Source organism: Ictalurus punctatus, chromosome 9 (assembly GCF_001660625.3).
Source record: "Ictalurus punctatus breed USDA103 chromosome 9, Coco_2.0, whole genome shotgun sequence".
Lineage (NCBI taxonomy): Eukaryota > Metazoa > Chordata > Actinopteri > Siluriformes > Ictaluridae > Ictalurus > Ictalurus punctatus.
In genome coordinates, this window is record NC_030424.2 from 23,040,792 (window position 1) to 23,060,000 (window position 19,209).

A 19,209-nucleotide genomic window follows, 5' to 3' on the forward strand; every position below is an offset into this window, starting at 1 on the left:
TGTTTAACATCTCTCTGGTTGGCTGGACCCATATGTCATTTGGAGATGGAGTGTGTGCTCTGGAGCCAGTCCGACATGCAGCGGGCCATGATGCTTGATACTAAAATTATTTAAAAAAAGGCTGTCTCTGCTCATTGGGTTCATTCGATTTAAAAGCAAAGCAACTCCACCCTTTCCACACACGACCAGACTAAAGAACACCAAAACCGACATGTCATGTTGTTGCCTTGCAGCTGGGATGCATGACAGGCTGTTTATATTCCTTGATGCTATAGGAACACATTTGTCAGGTCTGCACCTGCATCCATGATGATGTTGATGAGTTGAGTTGGAAGCATGCCCATCATCTCCTTGTCCGTGTTTTGTACCGTGTACAGGAAACACACCTGGATGGTGAAGTGAGGGTCCATTTGGAACTGACCCTCCTGCTGGGTCAATCATTGCCATTACACAACAGAAATGTGAGTGCTGGTAGCTGCAGGGCATCTTATGCTGTTGTCTCATCTAATTTGTTTGTTAAGGTCTAGACCAGCAGTTGATTTTCGTAACTATCTTTTGTTTATTTATTTATTTATTTGGGTCACTAGTCATCAATTTTAAGTCCACCAAAGTGTACATGAAAAACTGTGTTCTTTGGCTCGGATGGACACTTAATGCTTCACCTCAGTACCACGTGCAGATAAATTTTTAGGAGGAGGATGTACAAATAATATAACTGTAAGCTACCAGTTAAGTTGGCAAAAATCATTCATAAGTTAAGGATAATAAGTTTCTCAGAAGTGTCTTTGCACACTGGGATTATATAATATTTTGGTAAAACTTTACTTTAAGTTTTCCTTAACTGGCGATTTTTAGTTAACATGAAAAAACTATGAACCATTGATATACCATAAATAACATCAACAAAATATCACTTCATTCTTAATAGCGTATTTATTGACTTTATAAATAAGCCGAATAATCAAACACATCAGCATGATTCAAAATAGCCAATAGGAATCACCGATGTGCCAGAATAGCCAATAGGAACCAATAATGTTTCAGAATAGCCAATAGGAATCACCGATGTGTCAGAATAGCCAATAGGGACCAATAATGTTTAGGAAAGCCAATAAGGATCGCTGACGTTTCAGAATAACCAATAAGGATCACTGATGTTTACAAAAAGATAATAGGAATCACCAAAGTTTCAGAATAGCCAATAGGGATCAAAGATATTTCAGAATAGGCAACAGGACTCACTGATGTTTCAGAATAGCCAATAGGGACCAATAATTTTTAGGAATAACCAATAGGAATCACTGATGTCTCAGAATAACCAATACGGATCATTGATGTCTCAGAATAGCCAATAGGAATCACTGATGTCTCAGATATAACCAATAAGGATCACTGATGTTTAGGAAAAGCCAGTAGGGGTTACTGATGTTTCTAGATGCAGCTTGTTCATATTTCATCATATTTTGTGTCAACAGTACTCCAGTACAATATGATATGGAGTAATATAAAATCCATGTATTACTGTAACGCTTAATTATCTGTTTTCATTATTAAGCATTAAACTTCAAAAATGCCTCTCTCAGGGTATCCAAGATTCAGTTTTTTTTCCCCCTGGCATATTGATCCTTGTGTGTTTATGCTGAGAATCAGTGCTGCAGCTGAAAGCAGACAGACCAACAAGTGTCTCATTAGGCGGAGGAGATGCTGTGGAATCAGATGACTTGGCATTGGGGTTAATAGCCTCGCTCAGCTCATGCCAGCAGCACGGCTTCATTCATTACAGCATGCAGCCAAGCAGCATTGCTCATCATGGCTAACAATAGCCCTCCTTCATTAAAGAAATCTCAGCATCATTACATTAAAACATGAGCGATGATTGCACGCCCAATACGTCAGTCATATATTCGCCTGAACGTGGTTAAGAATGTTTAAGTGAAATTAGCCTAGAGGGAAAGAGAGTCATGTGACATTGTTATAATAGCTCTTTTTAATCAGCTCTCAGTATTGGATCAAACCATTATTGTTGAGCATAAGCAGAAACATATGGAGGCTATGACTGATGAGGAAAGTGCGCTGTACTAATAATACTTGCAAATGCTTGGAGTAAAATCTGGCAACGTAGTGGCTATCAGTGGTTTCACAGCAATTTCATTCTTAAAATAATTCTCAATGCCCTGGTGGTTTGGCCGTTGTGTAAGAGACGAGCCGTTCAGCCATCTACAGTAACAGGCTCCATTGAGCAGCGCTTTGCAATTGCTCCAGCCGCACTCCTCTGCCATGTCAAATGAGTCACAGCATACGTTTTGGCTCGCACGGAGGAGCATTGAACTAGAATGAAAAAGAAGCCTGGCCACATGGCTAGAGCACATTTTCCCTGCCAGAGTAAAGAGTGCGCTCGGCCCATGCCGAGCTGCAGCAGCTGCTCATCAAGAGCTGTTGCGTAAGCAGGAAGAGGTTGGGAGGTGGGGGGTTATGTGAAGTGTAATGGTCCCAGCTGCGTGTGATGGTGAGCAGGCCGCAAGGGCAATCATACGTTCCCCAGACAACATGAGCTTTCTGGATCCGCTGGACCACTTCTGTGCCGTAACACATTGTTCGGCAGTGTTTCTCACCGTGTGGCTGATTGAAGCTGAATAAGGCAGATCAAGAAAATCACTGCGCATGGCTTCACTTTAATATCAAATGGGTTGGAGATTTCTTCTTTTGTATTTTCTGATCAAAAGGACTATCATTTCTTTCACGTGCATATATTTTAAAACCCACTTTACCTATAATACTAAAAGGCTCAAATTGAATTTCTGTACAGGTATAAGCCTTGTTTTTCTCCATCCACTAGAAAACACATTGTCCAAAATAACTGTTCTTGGATTATGTAAATATTAGCTTATGCTTCCCAAACTACACTCAATTTGTTAGATGTAATCTACCATAGTGCCTTAGGTTTTATTACAAATAAATACACTCACCATTGGGTTATATATGAAGGAATTAAAAAGAGCTACCTATTATTATCTACTATAAGGGAATTGCACTATTATATTTATTTGTAAGGCACTTTTAGGGACCCGCTTATCTCTCATCTGCTCCTGGTTAATCCGCATCTTCGTTTAATCAGTGTGTGGCTACAAACTTAGATAATCAAGACAGTTTGTAATCAATACCGTAATTTTTCTAATGATAATCATATAATCATGTGTTTCGCTATAAAGTTATCACAGTGATTTTTTTTCTTTTTTACATAGCGTGCAGCTGGAAGTGAGCGGTATGAAACATGGCAAAACCCGCAGTGTTGAAAGAACACCTACAGCGCTTCTACACAAATAAATACTGCAGGGGTTAATTTAACACTGTAGGTGTTCATTCACCACTGGGGTTTTTGCTGTGTTGTTTTATGCTTAATAATGGAATTTTGTAGAAAAGGAAGGCAGGTAAAATGCTACATGGTTTTTTTTTTTATTGTTTTTTTTTTTTTTAAAGTATTCCAGTAATTATAGGCCTGCTATTTTATAAATTTACTTTGCATTACTCTACAGGGTGTCCCAAAAATCTCCATACTGTACATAGGGGAAACTTTCATACTTAGTTATATATACATGATACATATGAGTATAAGTATATGTATATAGAAAGATAGATATAGATGTAAAAAATTTCCAGATAGCCTTTAAGAATGCCTTTAACAGAAGAAGAACGTATTGAAATCATTCTCATGTTTGGATCAGGACGCGGTCGCAAGGTTGCGATGGACTTCAACAGTCACCTTATTGACAAATAAAAAAATACTGGAAGTGTTACAGACCAAGCGAAGGCACGACCGATGTTTGCTGGTGTACATAGCTGTAGTCTCCTGTATATAGAGACTTTTGGGACACCCTGTATAATACTGGACAGTGTGCAGAATATAGGTTACTTTCTTATTAACAAATCAGCTTAATTACTTCTTTCTTATACTACACATATACAGTATCACTCCTGCAACCATTACACACAAGAGTGAAACGGCGCACACGTGCTCTTTTTTGTTCCACATTTAACAATGCTTTGATAAATGGCTGCATGGAAAAGCTCACAACTGCAGGCATTCTGCACTCACAGAGTCTAATGACAGGACTGAGCTTGTGTGACGCAATGCAGCTTATTAAAATCATACAACGTCGTTGAGATTGCATATTTAATCCCGGCTGTTACAAACAACCTGTGTGATTTAATACACACGAGGGCACTGAACCCTGTGCAGCACAAACAACAAACAGTTGGGTTTGTTGGGTTAGAGTCATGCACATCGGGGTGTGGAATATTCATTTCTGCTTTCTTACACTGGCTTAGTAAATATAGTGTGGAGATACCTGTACTGACCTTCAGATTATTATATATGAGAAATATTATATATATTTAATATATTGATTCACAAGTAAATGATTTGGTAGTTGACAATAGCACTGAATCTGCTGCGATGTGATACAGTATAATATGATATGATACAATATGGTGAGATTTGATCAAGTTTGTTCAGAATCTGGGATACTGAGTTAAGGGTCGATCGTAATTGAGTCATAATCAATTATAATGGATAACAATTATAACTGATTCATTTAAACTGTTACCTTTTAAATCCATCCAAATTCTCTGATTCTTACACTCCTATTATTATTATTATTATTATTATTATTATTATTATTATTATTAGGGTTGGTAAAAGTACCCTGAGACCCAATCTATATCTCAGGAGACGCCATGTGGGGTCATGACCCCAAGATTGAGAACCTACTGTATGTGTGTTAAGGATTTTTAAATTTAAATACCAAATTCCGTTAAACTGTAATGTTTTGACTTTGTACTGTAGGTATTATGGAGGCATATTGTAGAATAGCTCTTAATGATGTGGGCAAAAATAGAATATCATAATGACATTTTCCTATACAACCTCTGAGATTAGTCTGAAGGAGGTGTAAATAAACTGTGATTTGTTTGAGTGAAAGAATAAGGTGATAATGAGATATTATTAAACTCCATTTAGAAACATTTTAGAACTGGTATTATAGTGAGGCTGATGCAGAAATGTGTTCTTGAGCAATTATAAAACTATGGGTGTTTACGGTTCCAATATTTATGGAAATGTAACCTACTCATCTGTTCTGCAAAACTACAGGCATCCCTAATTCTCTAGAACCTGCAGTAAATTATATTAATACTGAACTAACAGAAATCTTAAACATTCTAAAAAATCTCTTCAAGCACTGATATTATCGTTCATCCCTAGTGTGTACCTTTATTGAAAAGTAAGTGTATGACGATCTCCGATGATGATGTGTTTTTTTTTTTTCTGTGTAGGTACCTGCTCATTTTGGCCAGCAGGGCATGGGAGGGTACTGTCCTCAGGGCCAGCCTGGGTACTACAGCCAGTCTCAGCAATCCCAGCAGCCTCAGCAGCAGGCACCCTACAGCCAGCCTCATACTACCACTCAGCAGGTAAAGCATTGCTCCGTCCTCCCATTATTTCCCTGCGGCTCCTGCCGAGTTGCCTGCCCGTGGGCTGATACTACTGATTAGTTGTCCTGATTATGAGCGAGTTCTATTTCTGCCGTTTCCTGCTCTGCAATCGTTCACGAGTTTCTACCATGTAGGCAGAACTGGCCTCCTCAGGGTTCTGGACTCTCACCGGCATGGCTTGAGGGGTTGTGGTTTTATTTTCTAGACATGCAAAAAAAAAAAAAAAAATCAGTCAAATGAATAGCCCATTAATAGCAGATCTGTTGTTTTAAACCAGTGGAAACGCTCAAATTTGTGCTTTAATTTCAGTTAATTTACCCAAATTAGCTATGAAAAAAACAATTACTTTTCTTTTAATCTACGTCTCACTGACGGGTTATGTGCGAACAAAGAAATGTAGTTCATTTGGGAAAACAGGCATGCCGATAAAAAGGGAGCGACGTGAAGAAGTGCCGTTGTGCTGCAAGCCTGGGAGAAGGCCATGTGGTTCTCATCGTTCATGGCTCGAGAGGAATCTGCCTGATTTAACTGAGCTCCAGCTGCAGACGGAGGGGAATTTGGCCGGTGGAGGCAGAAATGCAGTCTCCGGGGCGTCACAGGAAAGCGAGTGGGAGGTACAGGGACTTTGGGAAAGCTCAAGGCAAAGTTTGGTAACATTCAGGAGGGTCTGGAGACATCATGCAACTTCCCCATCATGTGTAATCTTCAGCAGAAATCGGTCTGATGAAATCTGCAAGCATTTTTATATTGATGCTAGGTTTGTTTCCAAGCCACTCCTTATTTCACAACGCAGCCGACTCTTTCCCAACGCCGGACTCCAGGCTAGTGCTCCCTTGCCTTCCTACTCAAAGGGCGATTGCATTAATCAAGTCCAGCTCTTTATCTCTGCGTTTTCTCTCTCTCTCTCTCTCTCTCTCTCTCTCTCTCTCTCTCTCTCTCTCTCTCTGTCTCTCTCTCTCTCTCTCTCTCTCTCTCTCTCTCTCTCTCTCTCTCTCTCTGCTCTTGCTGCCCATACTTGAAGGCTGATGTAGGTCAGGTCGGCTCCAGGCTATTTGTATTCTGGAATAGTAAATTATCCACAGGAGTCCTGAGAGCAGAGAGGCAAACTTGACCTTTGGATAACACCTTGGACTGATCCTCTTTATTCAAATTGGGTGTGAGCCATTGTGAGTGTTAACAATTGCGTTTGTCCTTTTTCTAAGCTGAAAGAGGTGAATTATCATGCTTTAAAGCAACTTCATCCCTCCCCGATACAACAAAACATTACACTGTCCCTTTGTGTGGGGGTCGGTTCTATAGTACGTTTATTACTCTGGCTTCTTGGGGTGAGCTTGGGATGAAAAGTCTTTTTTTTTTTATATATATATCATTTTGGAAGTCTGCCTCCCAATTTTTAGACCTCCTCTGCCACCATTAACCTCAGATATGGGACATTGTTCGTCTGATTGCTCTGTCTAGCTGCTCCTCTGCTTTTGTGTTTGCCAGCAAATTGAAGACTCAATTGGAGAGGGGACAGTTTTACTCCACAATCACATCAAGTTTAATGACGGAGGCGTTATATTTGACAATCTCCCACCATCACCCTCCTTTTGATCACGCACTGCCTGAAAAGCCAGACCTCATTTTGAAACGTGGATATATCGACAAGTGTTGGAGGATTATGGACCTATATGAGTAGTTTTATGATCCTGCCAAGGTCCGGCTATAAATCAGAAGATCAGGTGGACTGCTTCACTCTCTAAATCCGCATCCTATATGTCTTAATGCCTGGTCTGCAGTGTCTGATCATGTTCTTGTCGCCCAGGAGTAGTAATATAGAGGTACTTTGTGGCAAATGGTTTTAGACAACTGTTGTAAGTTGGGAGCAGATTGTAAATTTTATGGTAGATGCTCTTTATAAAATACATCTGCAGTCAAAAATGGGATTTAAATGGTTGACTGGTATTGAATGAGTTATTCTGTATATACAGATCTGCACTCACTGGCCACTTTATTAGAAACGCCGTACTAATACTGAGTAAGATCCACTGTTTGCTCTCAGAACAACCTCTATTCTTTGTGGCATGGATTCCCCAAGGTGTTGGAAACATTCCAATGAGATGACCACATCACATAACTTGCTGCAGATTTGTCTGCTGCACATTCATGCTCTGAATACCTCTTTCTGCTACGAACCAATGGTGCTCTATTGGATTCATATCTGGTGACTGGGGAGGTCGCTTAACGGAACCAGTTTGAGACAACTTGCGCTTCGTGACATAGTGCATTATCATGCTGGAATTGGAATGAAAATTGATCTGGTCTGGTCTGCACTTATATAGCGCTTTTTTCACCTTAGCGGTTCCAAAGCCAGCAGGGCATGGGAGGGTACTGTCCTCAGGGCCAAGACAGTTCCATAGTTTGCCTATGTGAACCATACATAAATGGTCTGCACTTATATAGTGCTTTTTTCCAAAGCGCTTTACACTGTGTTTCATTCACCCATTCACACACACACTCACACACCAATGGTTGGAGAGCCACCATGCAAGGCGCTAACTTGCCATCGGGAGCAACTTGGGGTTCAGTGTCTTGCCCAAGGACACTTCGGCATGTGGAGTCATGTGGGCCGGGAATCGAACCGCCAACCCTACGATTAGTGGACAACCCGCTCTACCACCTGAGTCACAGCCGCCAAATTGTGGCACATTTGGTCAACAATAATACACATACAGGCTTTGGCTTTCAAATGATATTTCAAACAATATTAAGGGGAGGCGTGTGCTAAAAAAAAAACATTCCCCACACCATTACACTACTTCCATCAGCCTGAAGTGTTGACACAGTTCAGGTTTGGCCCATGGATGCTGTTAACGCTGTTTTCTCCAAATTATGATCGTTCCATATAGAGTCCTAAAGCAGCAATGATCCAGCATCATTTACAGTAGGCATTCCTTGGATGTAGTTCCTTTATTTGGACAAATGCGCACATGGTTTCATTAGACTTACCACCAAATGAAAATTCAAGTGTAGCTCTGATGATACTTGACAAAGTTCAGGAACTATAATTTTATAGGTTGCTCTGAAGGGCTTCTTTCGTGCCACACTTGTCATGGAGGTTGTGATTTTGAAACTTCAGCGTCTTCTTCATATCTCTCACTGGGTGGATGAATTGGGTGTGTGGGGTGGTAGTAGGCTGGCTCCCTGCTCATTGGTTCAATCTCTGACAAGTTTTCATTTGCCCCAGACCTTTTTAATGTCTCCTTTTTTTCATGGCCCTGAATGCATAATGGTACAATAAAAGTATGTTTTGCATGGGTTATAGCACTGGATTCATCACTCGAGAAGTTTATAAGAGCTTGGGCTGCTAAGAGCTAAGAAACATCCTTATTGATCTCCTGGATTGGTTCAGCAGATGTGCTAAACTTTTCTCCTCTTTTCTCCCAAAGTCAACCTCTTAAGAGAGCTTGATATGGAATGTGGCTTTTTCCTTTCTATTGCGCTGGGCCAGATTAGACATTAGGTTAGCCCTGCCTTGGCCAGGGGACTAGGAGCTTTTCTCCAAAGAGCCGCTGGGCTGTGTGAAGGCGCTCTGCTTTTAGCCTGACCTTTCTTTCTTTATCTTCACGGGAAGCTGCGTGTGTGAATTGAAAGCCAGGTACAGGTTTATTTCTGAGGCCACTCTTATCTCTACTGTGAAGCTCCACACACAGCCAAACTCTTCCATTTTGAGGTATTGATTTCTGCTATGCTCTCTCTCTGTGCTGACTTTTTCTCTGTATCATGTGCTTGCGGTGAAATGTCAGTAATTTTATTCCAGTGGGGAAAGAAATTCATAATTCATCATAATTAGTCGTATAATCCACTCAGTTATGTAATCAAGCTTTATTTGAATTATTATATTTTCAGTGTATTGATTATTAATGAACTTGTATTGACATTGATGTAACATTATGGCTCTGTTTAATTGTATCATTTTCTGCAGTGTCCATATGAGCTACCGTCTTAATACTGTTCCTCTGCAAAAACCCAGAGTCTTTGGCTTTTTTTTTCTCCCCTGATTGACGTATCGATGGCCTCTGCAGCCCTTGCTGTACTATTTTTGGCCGTACCGAGCAGACACAGAAAGAAAACGAGCGATAGCCAGAGGCAGGAAGCAACCAAGAGGTGGAATAGGGCAGCTTTGTTCCTGAGTTCATATGTCCAGCTCGGCATGGCGCTCGGGAATCACAGAGCTTCCACGAGAGTAGTCTCTGACATGTTCGGCGCGTTTGAATTCACAAAGTGACTTTGTGTTTGTACGCGTCTGCTATCTGAGCGCTGCCATGTCTTGTCACAGGCTTCCTCACACATCATGCATCAGCCACCTCTTTGAGAGTGTCCTTACTTTTTCCTTCACTCGCAGCCTCAGCTGTCAGCGCTCAAACGTACACGAGTTCTCGGCAATGAGAAGTGTTGCGTCAGCTTAAAAAAAAAAATAATCATCAACAGTCCACAAAAACGAAGTGACAGCCTTTTTTTTTTCTGATGACAGGTAGGCTTCCCTGAGAAGCGTCCTCTTATTGTAGTCGTGGCAATCACATGAACAGACGGGCGCTCGAGACGCATTTCATTAAGCTTTTGCGATGCAAGGAACATCATTACCTGTTTTGTTCAGCTTCTGATTGTATGACAGGGTCTTGATCAGTGTCATATATTGAGCAAGTCCTACAAAAAAAAAAATGCTTGTCTTGTTTTAGACATGAATCTTCAAACCATACACCATAAACCACGCTTTTGGCTTCAGGCATGAAGTCCTTTCAGATATAAGCTTGTTGTGTTCTAGTACTTCAAGTAAATGCGCAACCCCGAGTCAAAATGCATTACTCACACTCCAGCTGTCAAGATCTCACGCACGGGGTGATGATACAAAGGCTCGAGGTTTTAATGGATAGCAAACACTGAGCAGTAAAACAGGGAAACATGGAATGTGGAGAATTATACACAAAACCAGACTGAAATGGACGAGTAAATTGTCAGAAAGCCAGGAGAAATCCATTGTCCGGTGTAATCTAACAAACGCTGGATCCGAGTCTCCACCAACTAAAGAGTGAGTGGTGGAATAATTCATTTGACACGGTGCATCACCATACTGTCAGCGTTAAACCAATCAGACTGTTCTTTTTACTGAAGGTTGTGCAGGTGCAGGAAATCTGCCGGGTTTTTTATGTTTCGATTTATTTATTTATTTATTTTTACTCTTCCTTCATAACGTTCTATTTATTATTGATTGCTTTGTTAAACTGCACACAGTTTTTACATTAACATTTACGTTTAATTCTCCTTTGCTTTTCTCATGCATTCGTCCATTCGTCTTCTGCGTCCTGATCAGGCTTGCGATGAGTCCCAAGCCAGTACCCGAAAACACTGGGCACGATGAGGTAGAACTCAGACCAGATAGGAGACCAGTCCAGTGCACACACAGATTCACACACTCCTTCACACCTTGGAGCATTTTAGCATAGGCAATCTGCCGACATGCATGTTTTTGGACAGTAGGAGGAAACATTATGTTACCACTAATGGTACAAACTCTGAACAGATCATATATCAGTTTTAAACTTGGAATAACTGCTTACGTCTCTTTCCAGTCACCTTTAAATGGTAAATGGTCTGCATTTATATAGCGCTTTTATCCAAAGTGCTTTACACTTTGTGTCTCATTCACCCATTCACACATACACTCACACACCAACAGTAGCAGAGCTGCCATGCAAGGCGCTAACTTGCCATCGGGAGCAACTTGGGGTTGAGTGTCTTGCCCAAGGACACTTCGGTATGTGGAGTCATGTGGGCCGGGAATCGAACCGCCAACCCTACGATTAGTGGACAACCCGCTCTACCATCTGATCCACAGCCGCATCCTTTAAAAGTTGTTTTCACTGTCGATGTTTTTAAACAAGCAATTGCTCATTACTTCACTAACTATCCCAGAGAGAGTAAATCTATGAAAATCTGTAACAACCCTTTCCTTTCTAAATAAAGGAACTAACTAAACTGCCTACATAAACAACCCCAGTCCGAGAGGTTTAACAACAGAACCAGAAGTTAATAACATTACATGTCAAGGCCTAGTCTGTTACAATATAAGCTAGCTTAAATCAGTTTAACTGTTAAATGCTAGTCTTAATTGTCATTAAAGTAGTGTGTCAGCTGATGTTTCACTTATTAAACCTGTTTGAAAATACCATTCCTGATTTTGTATCTACATTGCGCATGCATATTTTAGTGGAAGGGAATGAGGAAGAGGGCAGTTAGCGCTCTCCTCCAAGTGCGTTCAACTGCTGCTGTGTGTTACACGAGCAGCGGTTTAAAAAGACTTCATGAGACTTTTTGAAAACGTGTGTTAGGATTCAACCTTCACATATGATCGCTGTGGAGTAATTCGCAATATCTAAAGGACTAGCTGTGCAGGATGTAAGCCAATCAAATTACAGTACTGTACTGTCTCCGGAGATCTTTTAGGCTCCTGCTTTGATTCTGTAGTCTTTAGTATGGTTTAATATTATGGAGATGCCTTTGCTGAGACTCCAGCCTGATCCTGATGACATGTTGCTGCTGATGTCAGATACCTAAGATATTTTAAGACCGCTTGAATGCTTCTAAGTTCAATTTTTTTTGTTGATTTCCTTATTCTGGAGACACGTACATGTACGCCTGCTGCTTGATGTAATGTTGGTGCCAGATCCTGACATACTTCTACTGCTGTGGCTCCTTTCAACCTCCGAACCTCCCTGATTCATCCTGGTCCTTTTTCTGCTTCTGCAGCCCAAATATCCCGTGTAAATCAAACTCCAGACTGCACTATGAAACATGGGTTCACACCAGATTAAATCAGGAGGCCATTTTGTTTAATGTCCTTGCTTTATAGGTATGCGTAAAGATAGACTGTGAACATACATTACATTTCGAGTGTAGTGACATACTATTTTGAGTCAGCCTCTGTCTGCTTACCCCTTACAGTTGCGCATTGTGACGTCTTTCCTCCCGTATTCAAACCACACAAGGTTAATTAAAACGGTGTGGCAATGGCAGCGGCGCCCGGCCGTATCATCCTCCCCGAGCCAGTGTTTTTAATCAAAACCCCAGGATAGCAGACAGGGGGAGGCAGCACGAGGATGCTGCTACCTCGGCACCGGGGAGGAAAGGCAATACCATCCAAAGTTCAATGTCATTAATTGGTCAGCATTTGAATATTAGCTAAGAGCAGGCTTAATTAACAGGATAATAAAAGCATCCTGAACTGGGAGGGGGGAGTGAGAAGGAAGTGGAGAGGGGCAGGGGAAGGCGAGACGGAGGGAGCAGGAGGAGGCAGCAGGAAATAGAGGGCATGCGGTGCCGAGAGCTTGGCGCCAGGCGATAAGAGCGATCCATCCGTGTGAAAGGTCCAGGCGCTGTAATTTGCGTGAGCTGCTTTTAATTGTCATAACCTTTTAAATGGCATAGTTTATCAGAGTCCTCTAAATGTCCTGCCGGATTGCCATGCGACACAGCGCATGGTAACGAGCTCTCTGCTTCCATTGGCTGGAGGGAGAGAAAAAAAATCTTCAAGCAAGATGATTGATAGAAGGATTTTTGTTCTTCTCTTTCTGTTTTTCTTCATTTCCTTCTGCAAACTGCCACCTGCTAATTGCAGTGTGGATTTGCTCTGCTTCTAGAGGCATGTTTATTTGTTTTGCGATGCATTTCATATGCAAATTCTGATTGTTTGTCCAGTCTTAATCAAGCAGGGAGCTGAAAGCGGGTTGCGCTTCAAGCTGCTCTCCTCTGGGGCCTCATTTAGGAAATGTTAGCTGAATAGGGGCTAAATTTCATTTTGTTAGCTTGATGTTGCGTCTACGCACCCCAGACTTAGGATTTTCAAACATTATTCGGCGCCCATTTTCTAGTCTTGCGTGACGTGAAGCGCTTCCTGTTGGAAAGTGTGGGTAATTAGTCATAACGTCCTGTCCTTTGCGCACAGTCGTGACTCGGGACTCCTCAGGACTCCTCTTCTCTCAGAGACGAGCAAGGAGCCCCGTGATCGGGACGAACAGAAACGCACAAGCATTACAGCGGAAAGAGCTGCAATTGTTTCTTTATCAGGCGCGTGCACAGGGGACCGTGACGTGATGATGTGATTTTATTCTCGACGTGCTCCGGGCATGAGTCAAGAGGTGTGTGTTATCTCCAGGGGGAAGTGGGTCACTATTGTACCTGCTCCGTGTAAAAGGTCAGGGGGATTGCTTGGTTAAGAATCCAATCTGTGAGACATTGTATTGGAACACGGCAGTACAGATGTAGCCATTAAGGTGACCCAGAGGAGTGCACACGTCTACACTAGTGAGAGGAGGACTATTGACTGGTACGCTGTATTTTCTTCAAGACGTACAGGTTTTAATGAGTGTATGTACTGCAATCATTGAGATATTGTGTCCGGTTATGCGGTTAGACGGTGGCGTAGTGGTTAGCACGTTTTCCTCGCACCACTGCGGTTGGCGGGTTGAGTCCTGCCTTCGTCCTTGGTGGGCGGAACTTGCATTTTCTCCCTGCGCTTCGGGGGTTTCCTTCAGGTAGTCCGGTTTCCTCCCCCAGTCCAAAGACATGCGTTGTAGGCTGATTAGCATTTCCAAATCGTCCACAGTGTGTGAATGGGTGTCTGCAATGGGTTGGCACCCCGTCTAGGGTATCCCCCGTCTCGTGCCCCAAGTTCCCTGGGAAAGGCTCCAAGCTCCGCCCACAACCCTGTGTAGGATAAGCGGTATAGAAAACGGATGGATGGTTTATACTGATTCTACACAAAGATTACATTACACATTTAAATTCATTTATTATGCTTTACTGTCATTTGAAATGTACAGATAGTTTAACCTACTTGTTTAACTTGTCCTAGTTATAATTCTTGACGTGGTTATCTTAATACTTTGTAGCGTCAAAGAACAAAAACGTCACCTCATTCATTCATTCACGTGGAAGAGCTTTCTTAATATAATACACTGATTCGATCCAATTAGCTAACCCTACTTTACATACTCGTTAATGAACCAACTAAATAACTCAAATCTGTGAAAATTGAGCTATCGAGTGCTTTCTGTTAAACTATTCCAGGTTTTAGATGCGATGTAAGAAAAACTATCTTTGAGATCCTCAAGAGTCTGATTAGCAAAGTGCTCAGCATGGGCTATACTGCTCCAGGAACTCAGTAAGATACACAGCTGCTGAAGCATTCCGAGGTTTAAATGCCATAAGCAGGACTTTGTAGTCAGTGTGGAACGTAATAGACAGCTTATGTAAATTGAAGCAGAAATCTCTTAATCTGACAAATGCTGCATATGCGTATGCCAATTTGACAGCTCTGGATCAATACAACAAATGCGAGTCTGGCAGGAGGGGATGTTACTTCAGTACACAGTTTGTTTATCAAGTCATTTAAAATCTTTCTCTTGCAGCAGAGCCAGGTTATATCGACGTGTCATTTCATATTTTGAAGACCTCAATCCCCCAACACTGCTGACTTAATAAGTCACGGCGATTTCTTTTTTTTTTTTACTCCCCCCTTTCGTTTCGTATCCTCTCGACACCCAGTAATATTGGGCAACTCTCTGATTGCTTTAATTATAAAAGCCCAATTTGAAGTGGCATTGTTGTCTGGTTTAATGACACCCAGGGAGCGTGAGGATGAATATGAATGGGCTAAATCTCTCTCTCCTGCTTATCAGGCGTCTCACTCGCACTCCGACGCCGATGCTCCGTTCTCTTCAGACGCATATTTGTATTTTTAAACTCTCCACTTTTCCCGCATCCTTTGCTCCCTTAAATGCGCGACGCACTAAAAATATGCCATTCAATAGGAGCGCCGCCGCTCTGAATGCGAGATGAGAGCGGTCGACGTGTCGTCTCAGCACGCCGGCTTTGGCGCCGCGGCACTCCGTCGCGTTCCCATCGCTCCTTTGCCTTTCATGTGTGAAATACGCATGTTTGTGTCTCGTCGCGTGTCAGTCTCACTCTTCCTCAGTTTCAGCCTGAGCTGTTTTCGTACTATCTCTCTCTCTCTCTCTCTCTCTCTCTCTCTCTCTCACACACACACGCAGAAGGAGCATCTCAGGAAAAAACAGAGGGCACCGCAGTCCCTTGCTTGCTGACAGGCGAAGAGCTGAGCTGCCCAGTGGAAATCAGAAATGGCTGTCCTGCAGCGCTTCAGGGCAGTAAGGGGCACGGGGCTTTTTAAAGACATGCAATTAAGCTTAATTTTTAATGAATATTAATGGAATTAGTGGCAGATTTGGCTGGGATCTGCAACGGAAGGTACCGGAATGACTAATTCATTTGGTAGTCATGAGGCGCCTGTCAAGGGGACATGAGAGAGCAAGATACAGGAGTATAGTGTGTGTGACGAAGAGAGAGAGAGAGAGAGAGAGAGAGAAAGAGGGAGAGAGATGGATGAATACAGGGAGGAAAGGCCCTCATGAACGATCCATACACTGTACACTTACAGCTGAGGGAAAATGATAAAAGAGGAATCACTTCCTCCGCTCATTTCACCCCTAATACCTTCATTAAAGCACTTTCCGTCTGTGAATGCTGGAAAATCGGCCCATTGACGGGACCTTACATAAGCTAATATCACACTGCTCCCCGTCATTGTGCTCATATAATGTGATTAAATTCTCTTTACCTTTAACATTCCCACCACCCACTTGTGCCATTTCTCTCCCAGTCCCGTTCTGATTCCTCTACAATAAGCAGCAGCGGGACACATTTGCAGGTGCGCACATGCATTATGTGTCATTTCGTCCCCCTAGAGCATTACTTCACAAATTATCGGGTGTATGATCATTTAATAAAAGCTATCATTTGTGGAAATCATAAAAGAGGTAAGGTTATACATGAAAATCTTTGACACGCTGCGCCAGAGGCCAGGAGTAGTGTTGTACTGTTGTTGAGGATAAAAGTAACCTTTACAAACCGGGCCTCGAGGCATCTTGACTTCTTTATTCAAATATTTACATGCGGGCCGTTTACAAAGCCTCGACATCACACCGTGTATTCTCCGAGACGTTGCCTCGAGGGCAAGAATGAGTTAGATGTGTACTGATTCAACTGTAACTTTACACACCACCTGACTACATTTTCTGTCTCAGTAATGTGAAGCTGGAAAACTCAGTAGAAGCCTTGAAAACACATCCTGCCACTGGTTTAGGAATCACACCACACATCATCGGCATTTATCCGGAAACGGATGCTTATACAGTGCTGTGAAAAAGTATTTCCCCTGTCCTTATTTTTTATTTTTATTTTATTGAAGCAAAAAAAAAATAAAGTTATCCAACACTTATCAGCCATGTGAAAAACTAACTGCCCCTGTAAACTTAAAATCTGGTTGTGTTACCTTTAGCAGCAATAACTGCAACCAAACCCTTCCGATAACTGGAGATCAGACTTTCACTTACTTCTAGGACTTGGATTTACTTCTACGCTTGTATCGTTGTCTTGCTGCATAATCCAGTTGTGCTTGAGTTTCAACTTACAAACTGAAGACCAAACATTCTCCTTTAGGATTTTCTGGTAGAGAACAGAATTCATGTTTCCCCTCAATTATTGCACGTTGCCCAGGCCCTGAAGCAGCACAGCATCCCCACACCATCACACTTCCACCACCATGCTTGACCGTAGGTATGATGTTCTTTTTGTGGAATTCTGTGTTTGTGTTACACCAGATGTAACGGGACCCCTGTCTTCCAGACAGTTCCACTTTCAACTCATCAATGCACAGAACATTCCCCCAAAAGGTTTGAGGATCATCAAGATGTGTTTTGGTAAAATTCAGATGAACCTTAATGTTCTTCTGGGTTAGCAGTGGTTTTCATCACACCTCTCTTCCATGGATGCCTTTTCTGCCCAGTGTCTTTCTGATAGTGGAGTTATGAACAGTGACCTTTACTGATGCAAGAGAGGCCTGTAGGTTCTTTGATGTTGTCCTTGGTTCTTTTGTGACTTCCTGGATGAGTCGTTGCATGCTCTTGGAGGAATTTTGGAAGGTCTGGTCACTTCTGGGAAGGTTCACTACTGTGTAAAGTTTTTCCATTTGGACATAACGGCTCACTGTGGTTCTTCGGAGTCCCAGAGCCTTTGAAATAGCTTTGTAACCCTTCCCAGACTGATGCATTTCAATCACCTTCTTCCTCATCATTTCTGGAATTTCTTTAAATATTTTGTTACTGGGTAAGACCTTTTAACCAACTGCATACTATTGGAAAAGTTCTATTTAAGTGTTGATTTGATCCAGCTGAATGCAGAATTGATTATGAATGCAGTTTCGTAGATTTGGGAAATTAGTAACTACAGGGGAAAATACATTTTCACACAGGCCCAGTTATTATTTGATAAGTTTTTTTGCTTCAGTAAATAACTATCATTTAAAAAATGATGTTTTGTGATGTTTTCTATGAAGAGGCAAAAAGTATAACATTGAAACCCCATAGGAAAACCTGCATGTCTTATTAACTTCAAAAGCATATGAAGAAAGGCAGGTGAGAGAAAGAAAGTTTACATATACTGTAGCTGCTCTAGCGTAAGTGATAACACAAAATAATTCGTTTTGTTTTGCCTTTTCACAACCATAAATGGAACTATTGAAAAGTACATATCATTCTTTAATAATGGAAATGTTTATTTTTTGGCTGCGGTGTACGAAAAGTCAAACACTTAAGGGCATGCTTTTATAGGAAAATAATCGACTTCGGGGTGGCGACAGTGACTCCGCTTTGTTTCGGGCTGTATCACACCATTGTGTCATTGATTATTTTCCCACGATGGCGCACACAAGCATTTGATATTACAATTACAATCGTTTGAATTCATTTTCATGCAGTGTTTTCTGAATAATTCATACATGTGAGCATGTAGGTCAAATTGAAATATACACCGATCAGCCATCACGTTAAAATCACTTACAGGTAAAAGGGAATAACGCTGATTATCTCGTTACAATAAGACCCGTCAAGGGGTGGGACATATCAGGCCGCGCGAACAATCTGAACAATCAGTTCTTGAAGTTGATGTGTTGGAAGCAGGAAAAATTCTCCAAGCATACGGATCTGAGCGACTTTGATAAGGGCAAAATTGTGTGCTGGAAGAAAAAGTTCGATCTTAAAGTCCAAAAGAAAGTCCAGGACTTTAAAGGATCTGCTGCTAACATCTTGATGCCAGATACCACAGCACACCTCCAGAGGTCTTATCGAGTCCATGCTGGGTCAGAGCAGTTTTGGCGTCACAAAGGGGGATCTATACAATATTAGGCGGGTGGATTTAATGTTATGGCTGGTCGGTGTATACAGAGTATATAGAAAATGTGTGAGTGTGTAGATGTGTTTGTGTGTGTGTAGGTACACTTGTACACCTGTGCCCTCTGTATGTGTTTGAAAGACATGTTTTTTTTTTCCTTCACAAACCTGCCGTTTATGACCTTGTCTGCTTTTCATCTTGACAGAATGTTTACTTTAGGAAGTGCTGTGTATTTTATTATTTTTTTAAAGGCGCTGTAGAAATGAATGACTTCCTAATAGGTACTAGAATACTCTCTGGGCGATGTGCCAGTCTCTGCCTCTCATGTCCAATGGGTTATGAGTAAGACGTAGTGTTCCCAGCTCTGTAGTCCTGACCTTCAATCATTCAGGTTTAACGCTGCAAATGTGACATGCACAAATCATTTCCTTTCTGTTT

The 19,209-nt window shown here is 41.8% G+C and overlaps 1 protein-coding gene across 1 annotated transcript in view; it reads left to right on the forward strand.

Annotated features, from left to right (window-relative positions):
• Positions 1-19,209, forward strand: part of LOC108269987 (AT-rich interactive domain-containing protein 1B) — a 223,742-nt gene that overhangs the window by 44,493 nt on the left and 160,040 nt on the right. The window contains exon 3 of the mRNA XM_017476201.3: positions 5,332-5,469. Coding sequence (XP_017331690.1) covers positions 5,332-5,469 — 138 coding nt within the window. The remainder of the gene's footprint in view (positions 1-5,331; positions 5,470-19,209) is intronic.